Raw genomic sequence first — 23,085 nt, 5'->3', positions numbered from 1 at the left:
ATGCTTTACGCAAAGTCACCCCCAATATTTTCCCAGGTTTGAGAAACCCTTTTCATTATTTTCAGCATTAAGAATGGTAGCTTTCTTATCGACCACTCGATCTGTCCTCACTAATATGATAGTATTGTATTGAAGTCAAATCAGGGAATATATATATATATATAGCCCCCATATTATTGATGTTCTCATTGTGTGTTAGATTTTGGCTCATAGTCTCTCAACGGATTATGGATGACATTATCTTAAGATGCGATCAGCACATCTTGTAGGAGCACATCTTGTAGGAGTCAATCCGCTCAATTTATTGACAGAAGTACTTCCATACTTCAACTTTAGTGTTTTTCGCATATCTTGAACTGCTGGATACACCTAAAACTAACTATTTTTTTTATTTTTTATTTTTTTTTTCTAATCACCTAAAACCAACTAATTAGATTGTTGTGCATGTTGCTCAACATAGTAAAACACACACATTCATCCTTTTTGCCCCAATTTTCAAAGGCTGCAAAACCCCTTTTGTGTTTTTCAGCAGCCCCTTCTCAGGCTCAGGTAGTGATCAATTGGTCAAGGTCGCCACCATATGTCATAATTTTCCCCATCAAGTTTTTACTCCTTATTCAAATCGGCAACAATGCCTTTCGAAATCATTTCACTACAAAAAAATTGTGCAAAAAAATACTACGCACATCCAAAAAAAAGAAAAAATTTCTCGTTAGTCAAAGTAAGATAAAGATTATTAAGATGCAGCATGATGGAAAATTCGTTAAGCTTCCTAATCAACTCTTGCGCCCCACGTGTCAAGCCATTAATATTTAACTTAATCTTTGAGCAAAATTATGTATGATCGAAAAAATAAATTCAACCCAATCATACACCTAGCTACTTAGGGTCCGTTTGGGATTGCGGTTTTAATAAGTTTGAAATCGCTACTTTTTAAAATTGTACAAGCATTTGGTAAAACATGTTAAAAAGTTTTTTTTTTTTTTTTTTTAATTTTTTTTATAAAATATTTGTTATGCGAAATTGTAATTTTAGTTTAAATTCGCGTTTTTTAAAATAAGCACCCCTAACCTACTTATAGAAATCACATATTTTTTTCTTATTTTAAATTAAGTGTTTTTTAATCGTAATGTCAAATCCCTTATGATTTGCAATATCTTTAAAAAACATAGATTATTTTTTACGAAATTATAATCCCAAACGAACCATTAATCAAAATAATCTAAGAATTTTTGTATTCATACATAATGAAAAAAAAAAAAATGCCTACAAAAGTATTTAAAACATGCAATAACATATAATGAGAGAGCTGTACTCACCCCCCACACCCCCTCATTTTTATTTTTATTTTTATTTTTTTAAAGTTGTCAAATGGGTCAAGCCGTTCAAGTTTAAAAAAAACATATGCAAACCCAAAGCAAACAGACTCCAATTTTCACAGCCCTCCACTCCATTTACACACACAGTGGTCGCTATTCATGTGGCTGCCACCACCGGAGGCCACCGCACTTGCTCATGCGGAGGCCCAGCTGTCGTTGGTCGCTATTCTCCCCTTCTTTATTTTCTTGACATGCAGCAGTCGTAGCCGCACCATGCTTTTTTTCCACATTGTTTAATTTGAAGTCGTCAGTAATATCAGGAAAAATATATGGAAGTGCAGGAAAATAACGACGTCGTATATAGGAGGCCAATATAGGTTTTCCAGGAATGTTTGTAAATAGATTATTAATTAGTTGCATTGGGCGAAGTGGGGAAAATTCAAAGAGTTATGATCCAATTATTTCCCATATTTTTTACTTTTTGGATAATTGTATGTATTGGTTTGATATTATAACAATAGTACAACTTAGCTATTTAATTTGAAGTAATGCTAGAAATTATATTTTTACCCTATAATTATTTTATAATACTGATGTGACCAACAAACAACCATTAATATTAGATTAGTCATTGTTTAAAAAAATAAATAAATAAAATCTAATAATTGGTTAGTAACAGTCACATTAACATAAAAATGTAGTTTCTACTATTAATATTTAATTAATTTGATTACTATATCATGATATGTAATTCATACTAAGAAGTTGTCTCATTTTTCAATTTATAAAAATATTTATTATTTTAGTTTATTTACCTGAGAGAGAACAAATAATTCGGATGACTTGGCTATTCTCAATTTAAGTATGTTGATGTACTAAAAAAAAAAAAGAAAAAAAAGTCACTTCTTCCAAATTCATATACTTAAAACACATAAAAAAAATAATGCTTAAAACCAAATTCATAAGTTATAATATTAGTATCAATAAAAACCCCTTGCATGCATATATACAACGGGGCTACACAAGGGCGCACACACATAGATATCAAGCAAACTGATGCCTTATTATATGCAATACTGCAAAGTCTGCTACTAGCTAGGGAAACTGGCATGCATTTGTTTGCTCATATATATATATATATGGTCATGGGACCAATAAGCAACTCACTGTGACCCCTCCGTCAACGCAGATTGTCTGCCCGGTTATGTAAGAGGCTGCCGGAAGACAAAGGAATGCCACCAAGGACGACACTTCTTTTGGCTCCCCAACACGTCCCATGGGCGTTTGAGAGATAATCGAGTTAAACATGTTTTCATCAGTAAGATACTGCAATATTTATATAAAACAATCAGAAATGAGAAAATCTCGATATATTAAGATAATTATTTTTAAGAATGTCATTATCATTTAATTAAGGGGTAACTTCACTTTAAACCTCTGAATTATCACGTGATTTGATAAGCTATCATCAAACTTCAAAATCTCTCAAATTGAACCCCTGAACTTTCAATTGCAATCAATTTGAACCATTTTGTCAAATTTTAAACGTTAAAAATGAGACAGTGACGTTTATACCCCTAATTTTTTTATAAAATTCCAAATTAAAAAAATAAATAGAAACGAAAATCAAGAATATTTTGGTGTTTTTAGGTATTTCTGTTAGAAGTTAACGGCTAAATCTGATGGAGGGAATTCAAATTGACTGTAATTGAAAGTTCATGGGTTCAAATTGAGAGATTTTGAAGTTTGGAGGCTTGTCAAATCGTGTAGTAATTCAGGGATTCAAAGTAAAGTTACCAATTTAATTAATTTAAAGCAGAAGGATGCGAAACGGGTGTTACAGGCTCAGCAAGGGGGGTCCAAATAAACCATGGTGCAACACAGTTAATCCTTATATTATCTTTTGCCCACTCGCATGCCAAACTCCTCGTTAGCTGATTCATTGCCCCTGCACAAATATATACGAAAATTCACACTTTCACAGCCTTCGTATTAGCAATAATAATAAGAATAAAAATACCTTTAGTTGCTGAATATACTGATCCCACATTCATTACTGATATAACACCACAAACTGAAGATACAAATACTATGCTTCCAGCTGATGAAGCTTTCAGAAGAGGATGTGAAAGTTGGCTCAAATGGTAGGCAGATTCGAAGTTCGTGGCCATGATAAATGAGAAGTCTTCTACTGTGTACTCCGTGGTCGGTTTTGTTATGTTTGTCCCGACATTGTTAACCTAGAGCCAAATACTCGGAACAATGAGAAATTAGAAAAACTCTTCAAAATGCTGCCTTATACATAAGTGAGGTGGCTGGACTTACAAGGATGTTGAGTTTTCCATTAAAGATGGAGGAGACAATGGTTATTAGCTTCTCTCGCTCAGTTCGAGAGGATACATTGCACACTGAACCAGTGACTTGAAAGCCTTTCTTTCTCCACTCACTTAAACATTCATTCAGGTCGGCCTCATTCCTAGAGCATGTATGTACAATCGCCCCAAAACCTGCAAGTTCCTCCACAATAGCATGCCTGATGATCACAAAATAAGGTGGATTAGTTTTATTAGGAAGATAAAGCAATTGAGAGCGTCGTGTAAACTACCTTAATTGGAATTTTTTTAGAACATTATTCTATTAAATCTTGTTTACCGACCTCAGATGTGTTTTCCACGATTCATTGACTTTTGGTCACTTAACAAAGCTAGCTATATATGATAATGGTGCGTTTATTGTTCTCCCTTTCATGTGCATGCCATGATAATGTATCTCATATTTGTTAAATCATAAAATCAATTTCAAGCTATTTGATGCAATTTTTTTTTTTTTTTATAACTCGCCATTGAAAATTGACTTGTAAAATAAGGATGTCCAAAAACTTATATATACATAATTAAAATTGTACTTAAGTCATATATGTTAGAATATACGATAAGGATACCCAAATATATTACCTCTATTTTCTCCTTCTGTTATTTACTTTATTTTTCATTTTATTTTAAGTTTTTTCATGATATCAGAGGCATTTCTCTCTCTGGACTCTCACCACCAAAAAAAAATTATATGTTCGAAACAAGAAGTCATTTAGGGGATTCGGCAGACATGAACCTAATCGACAAGTTGTTAGCTCCTGCAAAAACAAATTAAATAAAAAACAAAAACAAAATAAGTTAAAAAAAAAAAAGAAAAAAAAAGGCCTAACAATGCCTATAATTGACCCATGTGGCCCATCGATCTGTTGGCCCTATTTGTTGCCCCAATTATCTACCCAAGTTGGCCCATAATTGGCTTTGCTTTAGCCCATTATGGCCCATTTTCAGCCTATTGTTATTAAATGCCCATCTCTAGCTATCATCGTCGGCCGCCAGCATCCATAGAGGTATTTTTGTTAAAGGAAAAAAAATTAGTATTATTATTATTTTACGCATTTACAGGGGTATTTTTGTTTTATTGAAAAAAAACAAGAAACAAAAAAGATTATTTTTGTCCTTTTTTTGGGCCTTAAGGGACATTGTCAATTTTTTGGTAATTTAAGAAAGGACATTATCAATTGAATAGTAATAAGAGGGAATATATGAACTTTTTAATTTTTATTTTGTCTGTACCTATCTATATAAGCTTAATGGCCTAAGATTTTCATAAGACCTAGAGGCTAGATTTCATTATTCTTGGAGAGTTCACTAAACACCTATGCTGAGCCTAGATAGATTCACTTTCTCAATCAAACTACAAAAAACAATTATAATGATCATTCACTTGAAGAGTCATCTTGGACTATGTATTGATTAGATCTTGAATTTGTACTCATCACAACTAAACAGAAGCTAGCTACCTCCATCTGACCCCTTTCTATTGACCACTAATTACTAACAACTACCGATATTTAGTGTTATAAAATTTGATGATGATGTTTTAATGGTATACTAAGGGTATGTTTGTGTGTGCTTTTGAAGGGTTTAAAAGTGCGTTTAACTCTCAAAAAGTCAATCGGTTAAGGATCACGTCTTATGAAGCGGATGTCACTAGCTCGAATTCCCCTCTTTCTCCTTATGTGGACATGTTAAAAAAAAAAAAAAAAAAAACTCAAAAAACCCGTTTAAAGAAAAAATACATGTTTGGTAAAAAAAAATGAAAAGTGCTTTTAAAAGTCAAAAAGCCTAAAAATAGGGAAAATTCACTTTTGGCTAAAAACTTTTTGCCAAAAAACGCTTTTTAATTTAAAAATTATATTTCTCAAACACAATTCTTAATATCGTTATATCTATATAAAAAATCAAGCGAAATTGGTTCAGACATGGCCTAAATTATTGACTTCTACTATATATATAGAGGGGATATGGTGTTCTATCAAATCAAGGCGTTCCTATCAATATTCAAAGTACCCACTAAGGGCATGATTTTTCTTAGAGTAGTGATATAGAGCACACCAGCATGAGTGAATAGTACTCACGCTGGTGTACTTTATAATAAAAAATAATATTAAAAAAAATATTGAAACAGTAATATTATAAAGTACACTAGTGTGAGTACTGTTCACTCACGCTGATGTGCTCTATATATATCATTACTCTTTTTCTCATAATCCTAAGATCAATGATAATGTTATTTCTTTATTTTTACTTCTCCAATATATATATATATATATATATTACTTTTGATCTTATTTCTTATTTCACTATATATCATATTAATTATTTATTATTACTATTCTAAGGAAAAATTCACATTAAAAAAGTTTATCAAACAACCCCACCACGAACTTTCATTACTGGCGGGGGCATATCGCTAGAATTTGGCATATAAGTTTCATTTTGATACTATTATAGAGACAGTAACTCGTGTAAGATAATAGACGTAAACCATGTTAGTTTTTATCTATACCATTGATTTTGAATTAAAACTAGTAGTTAACAAAAGTATGCATAAAATGTATGCAAATAACACTATCTCTTTCCAAATCATATAAAATAAGATATCTTTTCTCATAGAAAAATACAAAAAGTACTGTGTAAGGCACAACTAGCTTCCATGAATTGCTTAATTACAAAATTCGTCTTCAAAGAATTTACCCAAATTTAATTTGGGTGCATTTTGTATTGTAATTTCATAGATAATGAATTATTTAGCATTGCATTTTTTAAAAATTGTGATTTGAAAACGTAGAAAATATGTGTTTTTACATTGCAAGTAAGGAGGTATTTTTTTAAAAAACACACAATTTTAAAGTTTAAACTATAATTTTAAAGGCTAAACTGTAATTTTGTCAAATACTTTAACTTTATTTTTAAAAATTATGTTTTAAATCGTAAATCTTAAAATTACTATTTTTAATCGTACTTTTTGAATTCACAAACTTATATAAACCCTTAAACGAGTGTTGAGACCACTCAAAACACGCACTCACATATTCTTGTTTGATTGTAGTGCGGTCGGACGCGAGATTACACCGGATCTTAATCCTTAATTTCCAACTGATGATGTTGGATCAGGAAGCAAGAAGAGGATGGATATTTTTAATCAGATCAGGTCGATGCCCACCTCTAGGTTCTAGCTCAAAGAGCCATAAAAACCCATAGAACAAGAGAGTGCAATTACATGCATGCATGGGCATGCCGGCACTCATGGAAGCTAGCTAGCTAGCTAGCTAAAGAACACAGCTGAGCTAGCAATCCTAATTAATGTTTTATCGACAGTAAATTAATTTGACACACACTATGATCTTGATCGATCATCTGTTTCTCTTTTTCCATCTTTCGTCTTTTGAAACAAAACAATTAACGATCATGAAATTGATAGTCTATATAGCTATGAGTCTATGACAGATTAGTTTGAAGATAGAAAGAGAAGGCCAAAGAGAGCGAACCCTATTCCTTTTGTTCCGCCCGTGACAAGAGCTGTCATCCCCCCAAGGCTCCATGCCTTTTCTCTGCTACCCACGTCTGCTGCCTCAGCCATCTCTCTCTCTAGATATCTTTCTCTCTCTCTCTCTATCAGTGTCTTGAAATGTCCTGGATATTCGTGGATTGGCTGTCATTTCGATCTTATATACAAGAGTTATCATGTCCCTTCTAAAGGTCGTAATTCTTATCATTTCAAATTAACTAGTGGTTATAAAAAGACTTGAGGTTTTATATGGATCACTCATGAATTTAAAGATTTAATGATAATTTCAAAAGTTAAAAGAATAAAAAAAATATGAAAGAAAAAATCAATCATTTCTTTTAATTACAAAAATAAAATATATACTTTACTATAAAATGTATTTTTCTTTGTTCAAGTTGTTTTAAGGAAAAATATAATGGGATCTCTTTGTATTTTGTCGATTTTGACATTGTAAACTTATAATTATTTTAAGTTCAAAAATTTTGTCAGATAAATTATAAAAAATACAATTATATCCCTCTTATAAAAAAAAAATAAATAAATAAAAAGAAGAAGAAGAAGAAAGAAAACAAAACAAAACAAAAATAGGGTTGGGTCATGGCTAGGAGCCTAGGATATGTCCAACCCCGGCCGTGTGGCAGGGTGCTGTGACTAGGTGACGTCCAGCAACCATGGCTGGTGTTGTCACCACCCCAATTTTCTTTTTCTTTTTCTTTTTCTTTTTTTAATAGAAAAAGCATAATTATATTTTCATATCATTTTTATTATTTATTTGATGAAAATGACAAAATGTTAAATCTAAAATGATTGTAAACTCAAGTTTTAAATTTGCAAATTAGAAAAGACACACAATAAAGGTTCTTTTTTTTTTGAGTAATGCTAGAAGTTCTGCTTGTGTCACTCTAAGAATGATGTTTCTTTCTAAAATTATGATTGAGCTTCTGATTAATCATTATTGAATTTTGATCTACTAATTTTAAAAGACACCTCATTCTTGGAGTGATACAAGAATGACTTATAGTCTTATAGAGTAATTCATATTTTCCTTTAATTTAATAAGTTGGAAAGACTCCTAAGGCTAATAGAATAATTACAGAAGTCACTCTTTTGTATTACTCCAAGAATGATGTGGCTTCTAAAATCACTATTTGACTTATGATCGATCATTATTGAATTTTGATTAAATGGTAATTTTAAAAGTCACCTCATTCTTTAAGTGACACAAGAGAGACTTTTAGGATTATTTATCTGTATAACTCTTGATATTTTAAAAGAAATGAAAGATATATATATATATATATATATATATATATATCACACACAAGCCTTTTCCAACTTTTTTTTTTAAAGGAAAAAAGAAAAAAAAAAGTATTGATCAACGGGAGAAAAGAGTTTGTTGCAGGCAATTATAAGCGCAATCTCGATTTTAGTATCGTCTGTATATAGATAAATTTTCAACTTGTATTTGGTCCAAAGGGAAAGCTGACTGTTTATTTATTTATTTTTTTTATGTTCACGCTAGAGGGAAAGGGGATTAACTGAATTTGCTGTTGTGTAAAGATGTTGGTGGAATTTCTTATTCATATATAATCTAAATACAACGTTAATACAATAGTTAATTTAAATCCTTATAACTTTATCGATAAATATTGTTATTTATTATTTATTTTTAGTACGTCAATCTTTTCCTCATACATCTCCATCAAGGAACTCAGGAGTCACGGGCACTGAACACAGAAAATAGGACAAACTATTTTGCTACATCCAAAGTAAAGTCAGGGTCCCACGTGATGATGATTGTCCAAAGCATCCAATGAACTAAAATGATGTGTTTTTTTATTTTATTTTATTTTTTTAAATATTACACTTTTATAACATAATAAACAGATTACATCATAACACCAAATCAAGAGGTGGGTGCCTCAACAACAAACCCAATCGTAAAAGACAATGTTAGTGGAAAAAGTGAAACCGAAACAATTGAACATGCAATGGACGCATAAATTGTCCCAAGGAATCACAAACATCTTCAATCTTTTTATTTATTTTATTAAGTTCTTTTAAAATTTGTGTAACTTTTAAAAATATTATTGGATCATAATTTAATAATAATTTATTATAAATTTAATTGTAATTTTAAAGTCATATTAATTTTTCGGGTGAAGCAAAATCGCTAAGCATGCCAGTGCAATTTTTTTTTTTTTTTTTTTTTTTGCATTAAAATATTTTTAAAAAAACTTTTTCTTCACGGCGTGCTTATATCACGGCTCTAATTTTTGAAGAAGAACATTAATTTGAGAAACATAAGAAAACAGGAGCGGAATTAACATGATTTAGAGTTTGGGAGGCAACATTAAAAAATAAAAAATTTAGAGAGGTAAAATTCTAATTTAAAAAATCTATAAGGGCAAAATAAAACTTATTTGAAAAAACATAAGGACCGAGTAATTCCGCCTAGGTAAGAAAACCTTCTAACATTACTTTTCCACATGCAATATTCCAATCTACAATTACGTAAGAGAAAGAACATGGGATCGATGTTTTATTGGCGTTGCATTCCCTGCTGAAAAAAATAGATGCCGAACAAGAGGAGAAGAAAAGATAGGAATTGTGAAGGCCAACTCCTTATTTTTTTTTCCTAAATAAAGAACAAATGATTTGAAAAGAAATGCCATTGAGAACAAAAAAGAAAAAAGAAAAAATCAAAATAGGTGTTGAGTCTCACCTATTAAAAGGGAGTTTGGGCCTATACACGAAGTAGAGCGTTAACTTAATAATTAAGTGATTAAATTTACCTATTCCTATCTGTTTATCGTTTTAGGATAATTGGTAGTTTAACATGATATCAAAACCAAAGGTCTTGGAATCAAACATTGACTCTGTCAATTCACTCTCAATTTAAATCAAATATTAATTCTACATGTTGGGTCTCACCTATTAAAAGGAAGTTTGAACCAACACGTAAGGGGGAGTGTTAAAGTAATGATTAAATAATTAAATTTTTCTCTTCTTATTAACTTAAACTTTTAAGATAACTGGTAATTTACACGGAGAATAACCCAAATTTGTCCTCCAACCCCCTAATAGATATAGATCGGCCATGCAACTTTTCATCAAGAGTTGCATTGTTTCTCTTTTAACCCCCATAAAAGTTATTACTTTCTAAGAAGATGATTCAATGTGGGGATGACCGTCCATTAAAAGACGTCATAAATATTGGATCTCCTTGACCTTTTGTAGTGTAGTACAGGGACTCCGAATGGCTTGGGATGAATTAGGAGTTAATTTGCTATTTATTCCGAGGTAAAAAGAAAAGGAGATAAAAAAAAAGATGTGCATATATGAAATTTTATTGTGTAATTAGATTTTACACGACTTATTGCTTTTGATCTTGAAAATAAAGTGCATGGTTTATAGGCATCCCTCGATACAAATGTTGTACCAATAAAAACATCATTTTCTGCTGATTCAAAGCATGCTCAGGGCACTGAGAAGCCATTTACTGTAGTTCCGCCATCAACACAAATATTCTGACCAGTTATGTATGAAGCCGCAGGTAGGCATAGGAATGCCACCATGGAAGAAACCTCCTTTGGCTCTCCAACACGTCCAAGAGGTGTTTGAGAGACAACAGCCTCAGACATTTTCTCATCCCTCAGAAACTGCAAAAAAAGAGAGAAAATAGATTCTTGTCATGCCTTAATTAATCCCCCTCTATGAAAATCACAGACAAGGAAAAAAATATTACAATTTCAGCCAAGGGGGTTCTGATAAACCAAGGTGCAACAGAGTTACTCCTTATGTTGTCTTTTGCCCACTCACATGCCAAACTTCTTGCTAGTTGATTCACGGCTCCTAAAGATTAATAATATTAGACAACAATTTGATCGGAGCTTAATTTTAATGTCTCTCTCAAACTTATAACCCATGAGTTTAATAGAAAAATCAAATAGTAAAATGCAATTACCTTTAGCTGCACTGTATATACTGTTTCCAATATTTACTGCTACTACACTGGCAACGGAAGAAACGAAAACAATGCTTCCTGCTCCCGAAGATCTCAAAAGAGGATGAGCAAGTTGGGACATGTGATAAGCAGATTCAAGATTGGTAGACATGAGGAATGAGAAATCTTCAGCTGTGTACTCTGCGGTCGTTTTATGTATGTTGCTTCCCACATTGTTTATCTAGAAACAGACATCAGAGTACAACAACCCTATTAAGACGTAGTAATTAATAAATGAAAGCTTGTTGGGTGCCGAAAGATAGGATGATTCTTTACTGTTGAGCACATTTTGAGTATGCTGTAAAATGCCACGCAAAATGCGACGATGATAACGAAATAGAGGTCTTACAACTTACAAGGATGTTGAGTTTGCCATTAAATAGAGAGGAGACGTACGGTGCTAATTAGTTCCTCTCGTTGGGCTCGAAACATTGCATCGCACACAGAACCAGTGACTCGAAATCCCTTTGTCTTCCATTCATGTAAGCATTCGTTGAGTTGTGCCTCATTTCGACTGCATGTATGGACGGTCGCCCCTAGGCCTACCAATTCCTCAACAATACCATACCTGAAAGTAAACCGAATTTTCACAAAACAAAAATAATAGCCGCACAAGTTAATTATATTTCCTTACAAAACAACAATTTTTTGGGGTAAAGGTAAAGCCAAGCCATGGAGTCTTAATTCTTTGTATTGATTTATGTATCTTTTAGAAATTTGCAGTAATTAGAATGATTTTTGAAGAAGAAAAAGAGTATTAGTCAGAGAGCTAGAGAAGAGAACCCGATTCCTTTAGTTCCACCAGTAACAAGAGCTGTCATTCCCTGAAGAGACCACCTGCTTTCTCTGCTACCGATTTCTGCCATTTGATCCCTCTTTGTTACTTTAACTTGTACTTCTCCCAATGGATTATATAAAGTTGTTGGCTGGTAGAACATATATATGTGGGTACGTAGATGCTTACGCAAAGAGGGGTTGGAGAGACAAGAGAAAATAGAAAATAAGAAACTGCAAACAAGAGAAAATAGATTCTTGTCTTTTGTTAATATCCACTATGTTCTCGTTTGAATCCACCTGTAATCTGTTGGTGTTAAATCACCATTTGTCCTAAAACCAAACTGGGGATTGACTTGTTGGACAGTGTCACTGTGGATACTATTCTGCTTGCAGTTTTCAACGATGGATGCATTTTTTTTTTGACAAACTTCCGTTCATTAATCTTTCGCAATAATCATTTTCCTTGTTCTTTTTTGGACTTTTCAATCATGGAAAAGAAGTTCAGCACGCAATTAATTAGGAACACCTTCCTTGCTCTTTACTTTAAGGCTTTTTATTTGGTCCACTTACGGCATTAATGAGCCATGTCGCACTCCCCGTTGATCATGATTCAAGAAATAGGTGCCAAATTGCTTGACTCAAGTGTTAAACCACGGCACGTCAATCTTCCATATATATATATATATATATATATATATATATATATATATATATATATATATATAAACAAGTAACACATGTAAAGTTGCAAACTGAAAACGCAGATCGACTCAATAGAAAGAAAGAAAATCAGAATAATGATTAACGAAGTTATCAACTTTTAAGGCTAAACACCACATATATTAATACCAAAATCAAAGCAAACATAAAACAAGTCGATACAAAGATTTTAGTTACGAACTCTTCAAAAGTAAAACAACTTATGTGGGCCAGTCAACCCTAAAGGCATCTACCATATAAAATGTGTGTTACATATTAATATATCTTAATTACTTATAAAATCTTTGTAACTCCCAAGACTCAATGTATAATCTTGACAAATGACTCTTTCACCGCCTTTCGTAGTGGCTCTAGAACCTCATACCTTCTTCGATAGGAATCACATTCATGACCAACTACAACCCAAAACTCTAGCTATAGGCTTTTATGTGGTTTGAACAATGAAAATCAAGTGGTTGGAATAAACTGTTTAAGGTTCAAAGGTGTTTAGGAACTTCTCCAAGAACAATGAGAAATAGCCTCCAAGTCCCTTGAAATTTGTGGCTAATGAGGCTTATGAAGAAGGGGATCGACAAGACTAAATTTTTTAGGCTAAGTCATTAACGTTAAAATAATTTGCCGCAGTCTCATTCAAACGACATCTAGGGTTTCATAATTTTCGCATATCAGTGATTAAACATGCTCAAGCAACACTTCAATCGAAGCATTCTGAGATCCTGTCATTTGAACAAGACTACTACCGACACTTACTGGACGTGCCTTTAATACTCCGGTCGAACGAGATTTGATCATGATTGCAATCAAGGTATTATAACACTTAGTAAAAACTAAATACACACTCTCGTTTGAACTACAATCATCTCAAACGAACTAGATCTTCAATCTCTCAATTCACCACCAAACTTAAAACTTTGCAAGACAACATGTCCTGACATTGAATTTACCAACTCTAAAACGCAACAACTTGTAACATTTAATTTATTATATTCATCTTGCCATCTCTGGTTAATACGAGGTGATGACGCACTATTATGTTGCACAGATCATGAGAGTATGGCTCGGAGGGTTAAGTCTCACAAGCGCCGGTCACTTGAGATCTCATATTGCAAGAAAATAGGAATTGTGAATGCCAACTCCTTGTGATGCTTTGGCAACAGCCAAAAAGGAGGAATATACCTTTGGTTCTGGTTAATTCTTTGTAGATCTTCTTGTGATTTTTACTCTAAAAGCCCGAAAGAGAAGAAATGTCCTCTGTTTTCGTGAGAGTTTTCTCTAAAGAAAAAATCTCTAATTTTGTCAATGGAGAATAGAGGAAATCTTTCCCGTATTTTGTTTGAGTAGATTCCTTCTCCTTAAGTTCTCTACATTCCTAGTACATTTTAGAACACCCATAGTACTGATTGTTAATGGCTTTTTCTCCAGTTTGCTTATCGATTGATGAAGATTGTAAAAAGCCACTGTTGAAGCCAAATTCAAAACTTGTCAATTGATGGTCTTGTTTATCTGTTGTATAACAATCTTAGAGTTAGTTCTATTCTCTGTCTAATTCCAAAGCTTGGCTTTGATACCATTGAAGGAACTCTATATATAGAAAATAGAACTCTATAGAAAATAGAAGGATCAATCCAGGAGTAAAACAAAGAGAATGAATGTCAATTTTGTCCTCCAACCCCCTAATATATAATATATAGACCATTATGCAACTCTTCATCAAAAGTTGCATTGCTTCTCTTCCAACTTCTATAAAAGTTATCACATTCTAAGGAGATGATTGAGTGTGGGAATAACCACACTTGTTATGGTGTGATCATCCATTAAAATACATCATCAATATCGGATTCCCTTGACCTTCTGCAGTGTAGTACAGGGACCCCAAATGGCTTGGCATGGATTAGGAGTTAATAATATGCTATTTATTTATGGGAAAAAAAAAAGAAAAGGAGATAAAAAAGATGTGCGTATATGAAATTTTATTGTCTAATTAGATTTTACACGACTTATTGCTTTTGATCTTGAAAATAAAGTGCATGGTTTATAGACATCCCTAGATACAAATGTTGTACCAATAAGAGCACATTCTAGTTGAGTGGTTGAACATCATTTTTTGCTGTTTCAAAGCATGCTTAGGGCACTACGAAGCCATTTACTGTAATTCCACCATCAACACAAATATTCTGACCAGTTATGTAAGAAGCCACAGGTAGGCATAGGAATGCCACCAAGGAAGAAACTTCCTTTGGCTCTCCAGCACGTCCAAGAGGGGTTTGAGAGTCAACAGCCGCAGAAATTTTTTCATCCCTCAGAAACTGCAAAAAAAGAGAGAATAGATTCTTGTCATGTCTTAATTAATCCCCCTCTATGAAGATCACAGACAAGGAAAAGAATCTTACAATTTCAGCCAAGGGGGTTCTGATAAACCAAGGTGCAACAGAGTTACTCCTTATGTTGTCTTTTGCCCACTCACATGCCAAACTTCTTGCTAGCTGATTCATGGCTCCTAAAGATTAATAATATTAGACAACAATTGATTGGATCTTATAATGTTTCTCTTAAACTTATATGAGAATCAAACAGCAGAATGAAATTACCTTTAGTTGCACTGTATATACTATTTCCAATATTTACTGCTACTACACTGGCAACGGAAGAAACGAAAACAATGCTTCCTGCTCCCGAGGCTCTCAGAAGAGGATAAGCAAGTTGGGACATGTGATAAGCAGATTCAAGATTGGTAGACAAGAGGAATGAGAAATCTTCAGCTGTGTACTCTACGGCCGTTTTTGGTATGTTGGTTCCCACATTGTTTATCTAGAACCAGACATCAGAGTACAAACAGCACCATTAAGGCTTAGTAATTAATAAATAAAAGCTTTTTGTGTGTGTGTGTATAATATATGGAAGTGTTAAATGCAAAAGCACAAAGGAAGTTGATGCAGTATTGCTGATTATTGCATTGATCAATTTGGTTGTTTTATGATGGATCTTGAAAAAATGAGTATTCTTTTCTAGATCAAATAAGGGTCAATGATTTTAAAATAGAAAAGAAAACATTAAAGATTTAAATTCGTAACTAGGATTCCTAGTTAAGGTGTGTTAGGAAATTAATCATATTTCCCATAATCGGTGAGATGCGAAAAAATAAGTCGCAAAAAACAAGCAATCACATAACATAAAGATTTACGTGGTTCACCACTAAGAGTCGTGTCCAAAGAGTTTCAATAAGGTTTTACTATATTTTCGATAAAACAATACAGGAAGCATAAATATTTAGGGATATATAAAGTGGCACAATACCCGAAATACTGCAGTGATTAAGAATAAGACCCCAACTTCGTCAAAACACAAAAAAAGGCCAAAAATTCTTCCCTCCATGAACTAAGCCTCAGAAAAAAAAAAAAAAAAAAAATTATGTTTAAACAATAAGGCTTCCAATGTTGAACCGAGTCAGACACAAAACCAAGCTCCACATAGCCTAACAAAGTGGGCACCACCCGCCCATGTTATGAATGTAACACAGGCTGGCGGGCGACAAACCCTTCCTGTTATCTACCCATAATGGGTGGATGGCAGTCTTAAAGTAGGCAGAGGCGGAGGCAGTTACTCTCTGCTATGGCCGACCCTCAATAACCGCCCATGTACACCCCTACAATTGGGTGCCGGAAGATAGGATGATCTTTTACGGTTGAGCACATTTTGGGTATGTTGTAAAATGCCATGCAAAATGCGACGATGATAACGAAACAGAGGTCTTGCAACTTACAAGGACGTTGAGTTTGCCATTAAATAGTGAGGAGACGGTGCTAATTAGTTCCTCTCGTTGGGCTCGAGACAATGCATCGCACACGGAACCAGTGACTTGAAATCCCTTTGCCTTCCATTCATGTAAGCATTCATTGAGATGGGCCTCATTTCGACTGCATGTATGGACGGTCGCCCCTAGGCCTGCCAATTCCTCTACAATAGCATACCTGAAAACAACATATAGTAACCGAATTTTCACAAAACAAAAGTAAAAGCACAAGTTATATTTCCTTACAAAACAACAATTTCCTAGCTGTAGAATGATGATGACAACAAGCAAGAGAGTTCCAAAGTGTTTTCCTACACTACACATAAAACAATTACCAAGAGAGTATTTTCCTTTATGTTTTCTGATGAGAAAATAAATTAGATTTTTTGGGGTAAAGGTCAAGCCAAGCCATGGATTAATCCATGGATTAAGAATTAAGAATTAAGAATTAATCCATGGATTAAGAATTAAAAATATTCTTAATTCTCTGCCCCAAATTTTTTAAAAAGAAAATGAATAAATAAAGGGTTGAATCCCAAAACAAATTTTTTAGCCACAAAATCCAAATCCCAAAAGAAAAAGAGTTCAATGAAACAAACCAACCGATGCTCGATCTTTTAGAAATATGCAGTAATTAGAATGATTTTTGAAGCAGAAAACAGAAACCAGAAAAAGAACGTAGTAGAGAGAGAGAGAGAAGAGAACCCGATTCCTTTAGTTCCACCAGTAACAAGAGCTGTCATTCCCTGAAGAGACCACCTGCTTTCTCTGCTACCAATTTCAGCCATTTGATCCACTCTTTTACGCTCTTGTTACTTTAACAACTGCTTCTCCCATTGGATTATATAACGTTGTTGGCCGGCAGAACATAGGTGGCTACGTAATGCTTACGTAAAACTAAAGGGGCCGTTTCGCATTAGACTTTGTTTGTTAAGATTTAATAGATGTGAAAAAAATAATATATATATTCAAAATGAAAAGTAAAAAAAAATTATTTTATAGTAAATTTTTATATAAATAGTAATAAAAGATAATTAATGTCTTGTAAAAAGTAAAAATATTGAAATTTGAATTTGAAATGAAAGCAACCCAACAATGTAAAACTTGGCAAATGGCAACACTTCCTGTCCACACATATATGTTTTCCTCTATCCATTTGATAAGGATCAGAATATCCATAATTCAACGTTAAGACCAAAAGAATCAAACAATCACACCGGTTTTTCTCTAGTTAGATTTTAGCTAAAAAAAAAAATGGTATTTTTTTAATTTTTATTTTTTTTAATACAGTGCCCACACACGTCAAATGTTTGATGTTTGTGCGATTTGGTATTTTTGAGTTTTTTGGACCCTTAAAAGCGCTTTCAATTTCTTTTACTATATAAACGAGTACTTTTTATATTAAACAAAATTTCTTAGTATTAAACACACGTTTAAACCTCTCAAACGCATAACCAAACATCCCATAAGTTTTAGATAAACAAGTCAATAAATAGGCTGATATTATTCTTTATAAAATTGTTACCGTTATGGGCATATGCAAGATGGAGGTTCAAGTGTACCATGTGCATATTTATGCTGCTTGGGAAGAATTGGGCCGAGGCTGGAGCAAAGGCTGCTTTTGGGCAGAAGAGCCCTCAGTTGGCTCCCCTAGGCCTTTTCAACATTTGGGTACTCTCTGTTCTCTTTCTCCTTGGCTCTCAGTTCTCTATTGTTTGGTTGGCCATGGCTTGCGGTGACACTCAGAATGGTGGAGACGAGGGGGATAATAAGCTGGTAGAAGTGGGGATAAAAATTTGTTACAAAATAGTTTGTAGTTAATTCCTACAAATCAATCTAATAAAGTGACATGTGTTTCTTATCATGTGAAAAATACATATTTTTTTTAATATGTGTTTTTCACATGCTTTTTTAATAGATATAAGACACATGTCACTTTATTAGATTAGTTTCTATAAAGATGAAGTATTTAGAGGGTTGGGAAGAGATGAGAGAGCGAGTTCAGGATTGTATTTTTACAAACTGAGAACTTACTTGACTACGTCTCTTCAAGAGAGTTTAGGTATTCAAATCAAATCACTTCTTCCAAGTCAATTTCCAAGAATTATATATTGCTTACTATTGCAATATACAAACAATTTAAGCAATATGTGGCTTAATATATATTATCACCGTGCATAAAACTTTAATTGTTAATGTTTATTAATTTATTTTTGTTAGGCAGATAATTGGTAAAAGTATAAAACAAAATATGTAGGTTGTATATAGTACGAGCTTGGGAAATTAAAAAAAATATGAACAGAAATTTTCTCCAAACACTTAATAGATTAGGTTGAAAGAAAATTTTCTTCAAATCAATTTAAAAGAAATTTGTGTCCAAAAGAAATATAGTATGTGTAAGTAACTAACTTCACTTATACATAAAAACCTCATCCGTGCATCGAACGAGTCTACAAAGCTAGTAACATTTATAAGAAATTCATTCAAGGGTACACACAAAGAGATCAAGCAAATGATGCCTTATGCAATACTCAAACTAGGGAAAATGGCATTTGTTTACTCTAATTCTGAACCATATACATGGTATGGTTATGGGAACAATAAGCCATTCACTGTCATCCCTCCGTCGACGCAAATAGTCTGCCCGGTTATGTAAGAGGCCGCCGGAAGGCATAGAAATGCCACCAAAGACGACACTTCTTTTGGCTCTCCAACGCGTCCCATTGGCGTTGGAGAGATAACAGCCTTTAAGAAGTTTTCATCAGCAAGATACTGCAATATCATTTAAATAAAACAATCATAAATGATAATTAATTATTAAGGATGTCATTAATCATTATCAATTAATTTAAAGCAAAAGGATACGAAATGGTTCGTTACGGGTTTAGTAAGGGGGGTCCAGATAAACCATGGTGCAACAGAATTAGTCCTTATATTATCTTTTGCCCACTCGCATGCCAAACTTCTTGTTAGCTGATTCATTGCCCCTGCGTATATATACATGAAAAATTCACATTTACACAACCTTCATATTAGCAATAATAATAACAATAACAATTAATGATAACAATAATAATACATATAGAATTACCTTTAGTTGCTGCATATATGGATCCGCAGGTCACTGATACAACACCACAAACTGAAGACACAAATACAATGCTTCCTGCTGATGAAGCTTTTAGAAGAGGATGTGAAAGTTGGCTCCAATGGTAAGCAGATTCAAAATTCGTGGCCATAATAAACGAGAAATCTTCAGCTGTGTACTCTGTGGTCGGTTTCACTATGTTTGTCCCGACATTGTTAATCTAGAGCCAAATATTCAGAACAATAAGAAATACGAAAAACTCTTAAAAATGTTACCTTACACATAATGGAAGAGGTGGGGGACTTACAAGGATGTTGAGTTTTCCATTAAAGATGGAGGAGACAGTGGTTATTAGCTTCTTTCGTTCAGCTGAAGAAGATGCATCGCACACTGAACCCGTGACTTGAAAGCCCTTATTTCTCCACTCACTTAAACATTCATTTAGGTTCGCCTCGTTTCGAGAGCATGTATGTACAGTCGCCCCTAAGCCTGCAAGTTCCTCCACAATAGCATGCCTGATGATCACAAATTAAGGTGGATCAGTTTTATTAGGAAGATGAGGCAGTTATGATAGGGTCGCATGAACAAACATTCTGAAAGCTAATGTATATGCTATATGGTTCACTTAGATGATAATAAGGTGACACCGTTTGTTTTTACTATTTGTGTATTTATTGGTATTTATCATGAATTTTTACATGAAACGTGTACATTGGCAGTCTTATATATATTATCTGTGATCCTTAATAATTCTCAAACATTTTCAGTCAAATAAGTTTTAAAATCACATGTACCAAAAACAACAACACATTTATAGAGCCCAATTATTGTATAAATTTATTTATTTTTTTAAAAAAAAGAAGTAAATGAAAATCATGGAAATGAAGCTATGAATGATTATAAGAGTAATGTTTGAAATTATGTTTTTATTTCATAATTATTCTATAATGTTGATGTGATAATTTCAAAGTGACACATCAACATTGTCGAATAATTGCGACACAAAACTATGAATTTTAACATTTCTCTCTCTATATATATATCATTAATGAAGACAAAATGAAACCAAGCCAAAGAGGTTCCATTATTACGGTCCGAGAATATCCATCGCTAGAATTTGGCATGAAAAGTTATACTTTGATAGAGTATTTCGTTTAAAATCACAGGCCTGTTAAAAAAAAAAAAAAACTATCATTTCTACATTTTTTTATGCAAATTTCTCTTCTATATCATTGATTTTGCATTAAAATTAATAATGAATAACACTCATGAGAGCTATGCATGCATAGCTCTACTTTAATGAAAAGTTTGATCATTATAGCCATAAACAAACCATAGAACAAAGACTTTAATTACATGCGCGCAGGCACTCATGAAGCTTAGGAACAAAGCTAGCAATCCTAGCTAATACTATACCAACAGATCTGAAAATTTATCATTAATCGTATTGCCCATCATGGATATATTGATGATTTTTTAAAGATGTATGACAGATTACTTTGAAGATAGCAAGACAAGGCAAAGAGAGCGAACCCTATTCCTTTTGTTCCGCCGGTGACAAGAGCTGTCATTCCTCGAAGACTCCATCTACTTTCTCTACTACCCATCTCTGCTGCCTCAGCCATCTCTCTCTTGAAAACTCCTGCAATATTCGTGGTGTGCCTGTTATATATATATATATATATATATATATATATATATATGTCAAAAGTTATCATTTATATATATGTCAAGAGTTATCATTGATCTCCTAGATGCCGTAATCAAAGAAAATGTCAAAGACCAACCGAAACCATTTATTTTTGAATAATGCTACATTTATTCTCACTTTTTTCTACACTTAAGGTGGCTTTTAAATCATAATTGGATATGCGATGCATCTTTATTGGATTTTAATCCAATTGTGATTTTAAAAGCCACCTACGGATATAGAGAAATTAATGGGTGTAGAGAAGTGAGAGTAAATGTAACATTATTTCTAGTGGTGACATTGCAAAGTCTTTTTAAAGATGACGACTTGACATTGAGAGTTTTATAGTTTATAGGATAAGTGCAAATGCAATGAAAAATCGGAAGATGCCCGTTTGGTTTGCAGCATAGACCACTGGAATGGAATGACTTATGAATAGCCAGTCATTTGTTTGGTACGTAAGAGCTTATTCCTAAAAATAATTATTCCCATTAAAAAAAAAAGAAAAATAAAGTGGGTGGCCGACCACCCCCACCCATAGAAGAGACCGGAGGTGGGCGAACCTTGTCTTCTAGGTTTTTTATTTTATTTTTATTTTTTTTAATATGAGTTGAAAAAAAAAATATGGGGTTAATTTTTAGTAATTTTGATTCTATTCCAGTTAGAGCATGTATGATGCTACCAAACTAAGGAATATAAATAATTATTCTACTCTCCTCTATATATTCACAGTAATAATTATTTATTTTTTTAATGCAATACACATTTCGCGAATCAAACGAGAGCCCTCTCTTATTTTTAGGAAAAATACACTTCAGTAAACTACCACTACATTTTTTTATTTATTTTTTTTTTGATCTCCTTGGATCTCATAAGAATTTATTAATTATTATGAAAAAAATTAATAATTCATGTCCGGAGATATTGTTCCCAAGTTCCGACAACGCTTTGAATAACTCCTACTACTACAGCGCTTTCGAAATTATTTTTTGCATATATAGTCAACTCATATGATCATATCTAAGGAGATAAGAAAAAAACTTAATAATTGATGATTGCTAGCACTAGGGCTTTGAATTATTTGGATGCTTCATGCTGATCTTAATAAAAAAAGTCTGTGCTTTGTCAATTAAGTTGGTCTAATATTCTAACTTTAAATGATGAGAGGATGTTACTCAGTAAGGAAAAAAGATTCAGATCTCATTTGATTTTTTAAAATATAAGATTTTTAGATTTTAAAATTTGAATTCTGACCTGTTACATTTAACGGTCTAAAAAAAAGTAAAATTTTGTGTGTTACCGAGCCAAGTTGATGTAGATTGGCAAGCTTCGTCTGCAGCCCATCCGAACGGGCCTAAACCCGAGAGCCTCGTATGAAGAATTCGTCCGGATACCATCCAAACGCCTATGTTATTTTTGTGTTTTTATGTTTTATATCTGTGGCCGTCCGAATGGGCTTAAGTTCTGTCCGGACGTGCGCCGTAGGGTTTCAATTCGATTTAGTTTCGTACTTTTATTGGGTTTAGGGTTTGAGGGCTTATAAATACATACTTTATAGACCCTAGAAGACACTTGTTATTTATGATTGAGTTTTGTTCAATAAGATTACTCAGAGTTGAGTTTATTCATGATTTTCCTTCAAAACCTAGAGAGTATTTAGCGTTTTAGAGAAAATTTCTCAAATCTTTGATAGAATCAAGATCTAGAAATACCTATTTGTTCTTTATTGTCGTTATTCGATGCAGCCCATTAAGTCACGCTGCATCAGTTGGTATCAGAGCGCAAGTTACTTTCCATGAATGGGGGAGGGGC

At 33.1% G+C, this 23,085-nt stretch overlaps 4 protein-coding genes across 7 annotated transcripts; all 4 read right to left on the bottom strand.

The window, feature by feature from the left end:
* Window positions 1-2,222: 2,222 nt before the first annotated feature.
* LOC132163361 (tropinone reductase homolog At2g29170) lies at window positions 2,223-7,345 on the bottom strand. Its single transcript, XM_059573623.2, has 5 exons — window positions 7,183-7,345; window positions 3,645-3,852; window positions 3,340-3,559; window positions 3,161-3,267; window positions 2,223-2,645 (listed from the first exon to the last, which is right to left on the bottom strand). Exons 1-5 carry the CDS (start codon window positions 7,272-7,274, stop codon window positions 2,463-2,465), a joined length of 810 nt encoding a protein of 269 aa, XP_059429606.2. The 5' UTR covers window positions 7,275-7,345; the 3' UTR covers window positions 2,223-2,462.
* A 3,179-nt stretch (window positions 7,346-10,524) lies between these two features.
* On the bottom strand, window positions 10,525-11,389 carry LOC148584258 (tropinone reductase homolog At5g06060-like). Its single transcript, XM_088518888.1, has 3 exons — window positions 11,170-11,389; window positions 10,951-11,057; window positions 10,525-10,864 (listed from the first exon to the last, which is right to left on the bottom strand). Exons 1-3 carry the CDS (start codon window positions 11,318-11,320, stop codon window positions 10,682-10,684), a joined length of 441 nt encoding a protein of 146 aa, XP_088375014.1. The 5' UTR covers window positions 11,321-11,389; the 3' UTR covers window positions 10,525-10,681.
* A 3,260-nt stretch (window positions 11,390-14,649) lies between these two features.
* LOC148584257 (tropinone reductase homolog At2g29150-like) lies at window positions 14,650-17,380 on the bottom strand. Of its 2 annotated transcripts, XM_088518890.1 has the most exons (5): window positions 17,201-17,380; window positions 16,466-16,673; window positions 15,294-15,513; window positions 15,096-15,202; window positions 14,650-15,011 (listed from the first exon to the last, which is right to left on the bottom strand). In XM_088518890.1, the coding sequence occupies exons 1-5, from the start codon at window positions 17,281-17,283 to the stop codon at window positions 14,829-14,831; spliced, it is 801 nt and encodes a 266-aa protein (XP_088375016.1). In that variant the 5' UTR covers window positions 17,284-17,380; the 3' UTR covers window positions 14,650-14,828. The 2 variants fall into 2 exon arrangements, with proteins under 2 accessions (XP_088375016.1, XP_088375015.1); XM_088518889.1 differs by lacking the exon at window positions 17,201-17,380 and having other exon boundaries at window positions 16,466-17,187.
* A 1,634-nt stretch (window positions 17,381-19,014) lies between these two features.
* Window positions 19,015-22,119, bottom strand: LOC132163360 (senescence-associated protein 13). Of its 3 annotated transcripts, none has more exons than XM_088518857.1 (6): window positions 22,106-22,119; window positions 21,117-21,170; window positions 19,891-20,098; window positions 19,587-19,803; window positions 19,376-19,482; window positions 19,015-19,267 (listed from the first exon to the last, which is right to left on the bottom strand). In XM_088518857.1, the coding sequence occupies exons 2-6, from the start codon at window positions 21,152-21,154 to the stop codon at window positions 19,085-19,087; spliced, it is 753 nt and encodes a 250-aa protein (XP_088374983.1). In that variant the 5' UTR covers window positions 21,155-21,170; window positions 22,106-22,119; the 3' UTR covers window positions 19,015-19,084. The 3 variants fall into 3 exon arrangements, with proteins under 3 accessions (XP_088374983.1, XP_088374982.1, XP_088374981.1); XM_088518856.1 differs by lacking the exon at window positions 22,106-22,119 and adding an exon at window positions 21,598-21,607 and having other exon boundaries at window positions 21,117-21,195; XM_088518855.1 differs by lacking the exon at window positions 22,106-22,119 and having other exon boundaries at window positions 21,117-21,208.
* Window positions 22,120-23,085: the final 966 nt, after the last annotated feature.

Source organism: Corylus avellana, chromosome 8 (genome assembly GCF_965113065.1).
Source record: "Corylus avellana chromosome 8, dhCorAvel1.hap1.2, whole genome shotgun sequence".
NCBI lineage: Eukaryota > Viridiplantae > Streptophyta > Magnoliopsida > Fagales > Betulaceae > Corylus > Corylus avellana.
The sequence above is the reverse complement of the archived record's forward strand: the minus strand, read 5'-3'. Positions and strand labels throughout refer to the sequence as shown.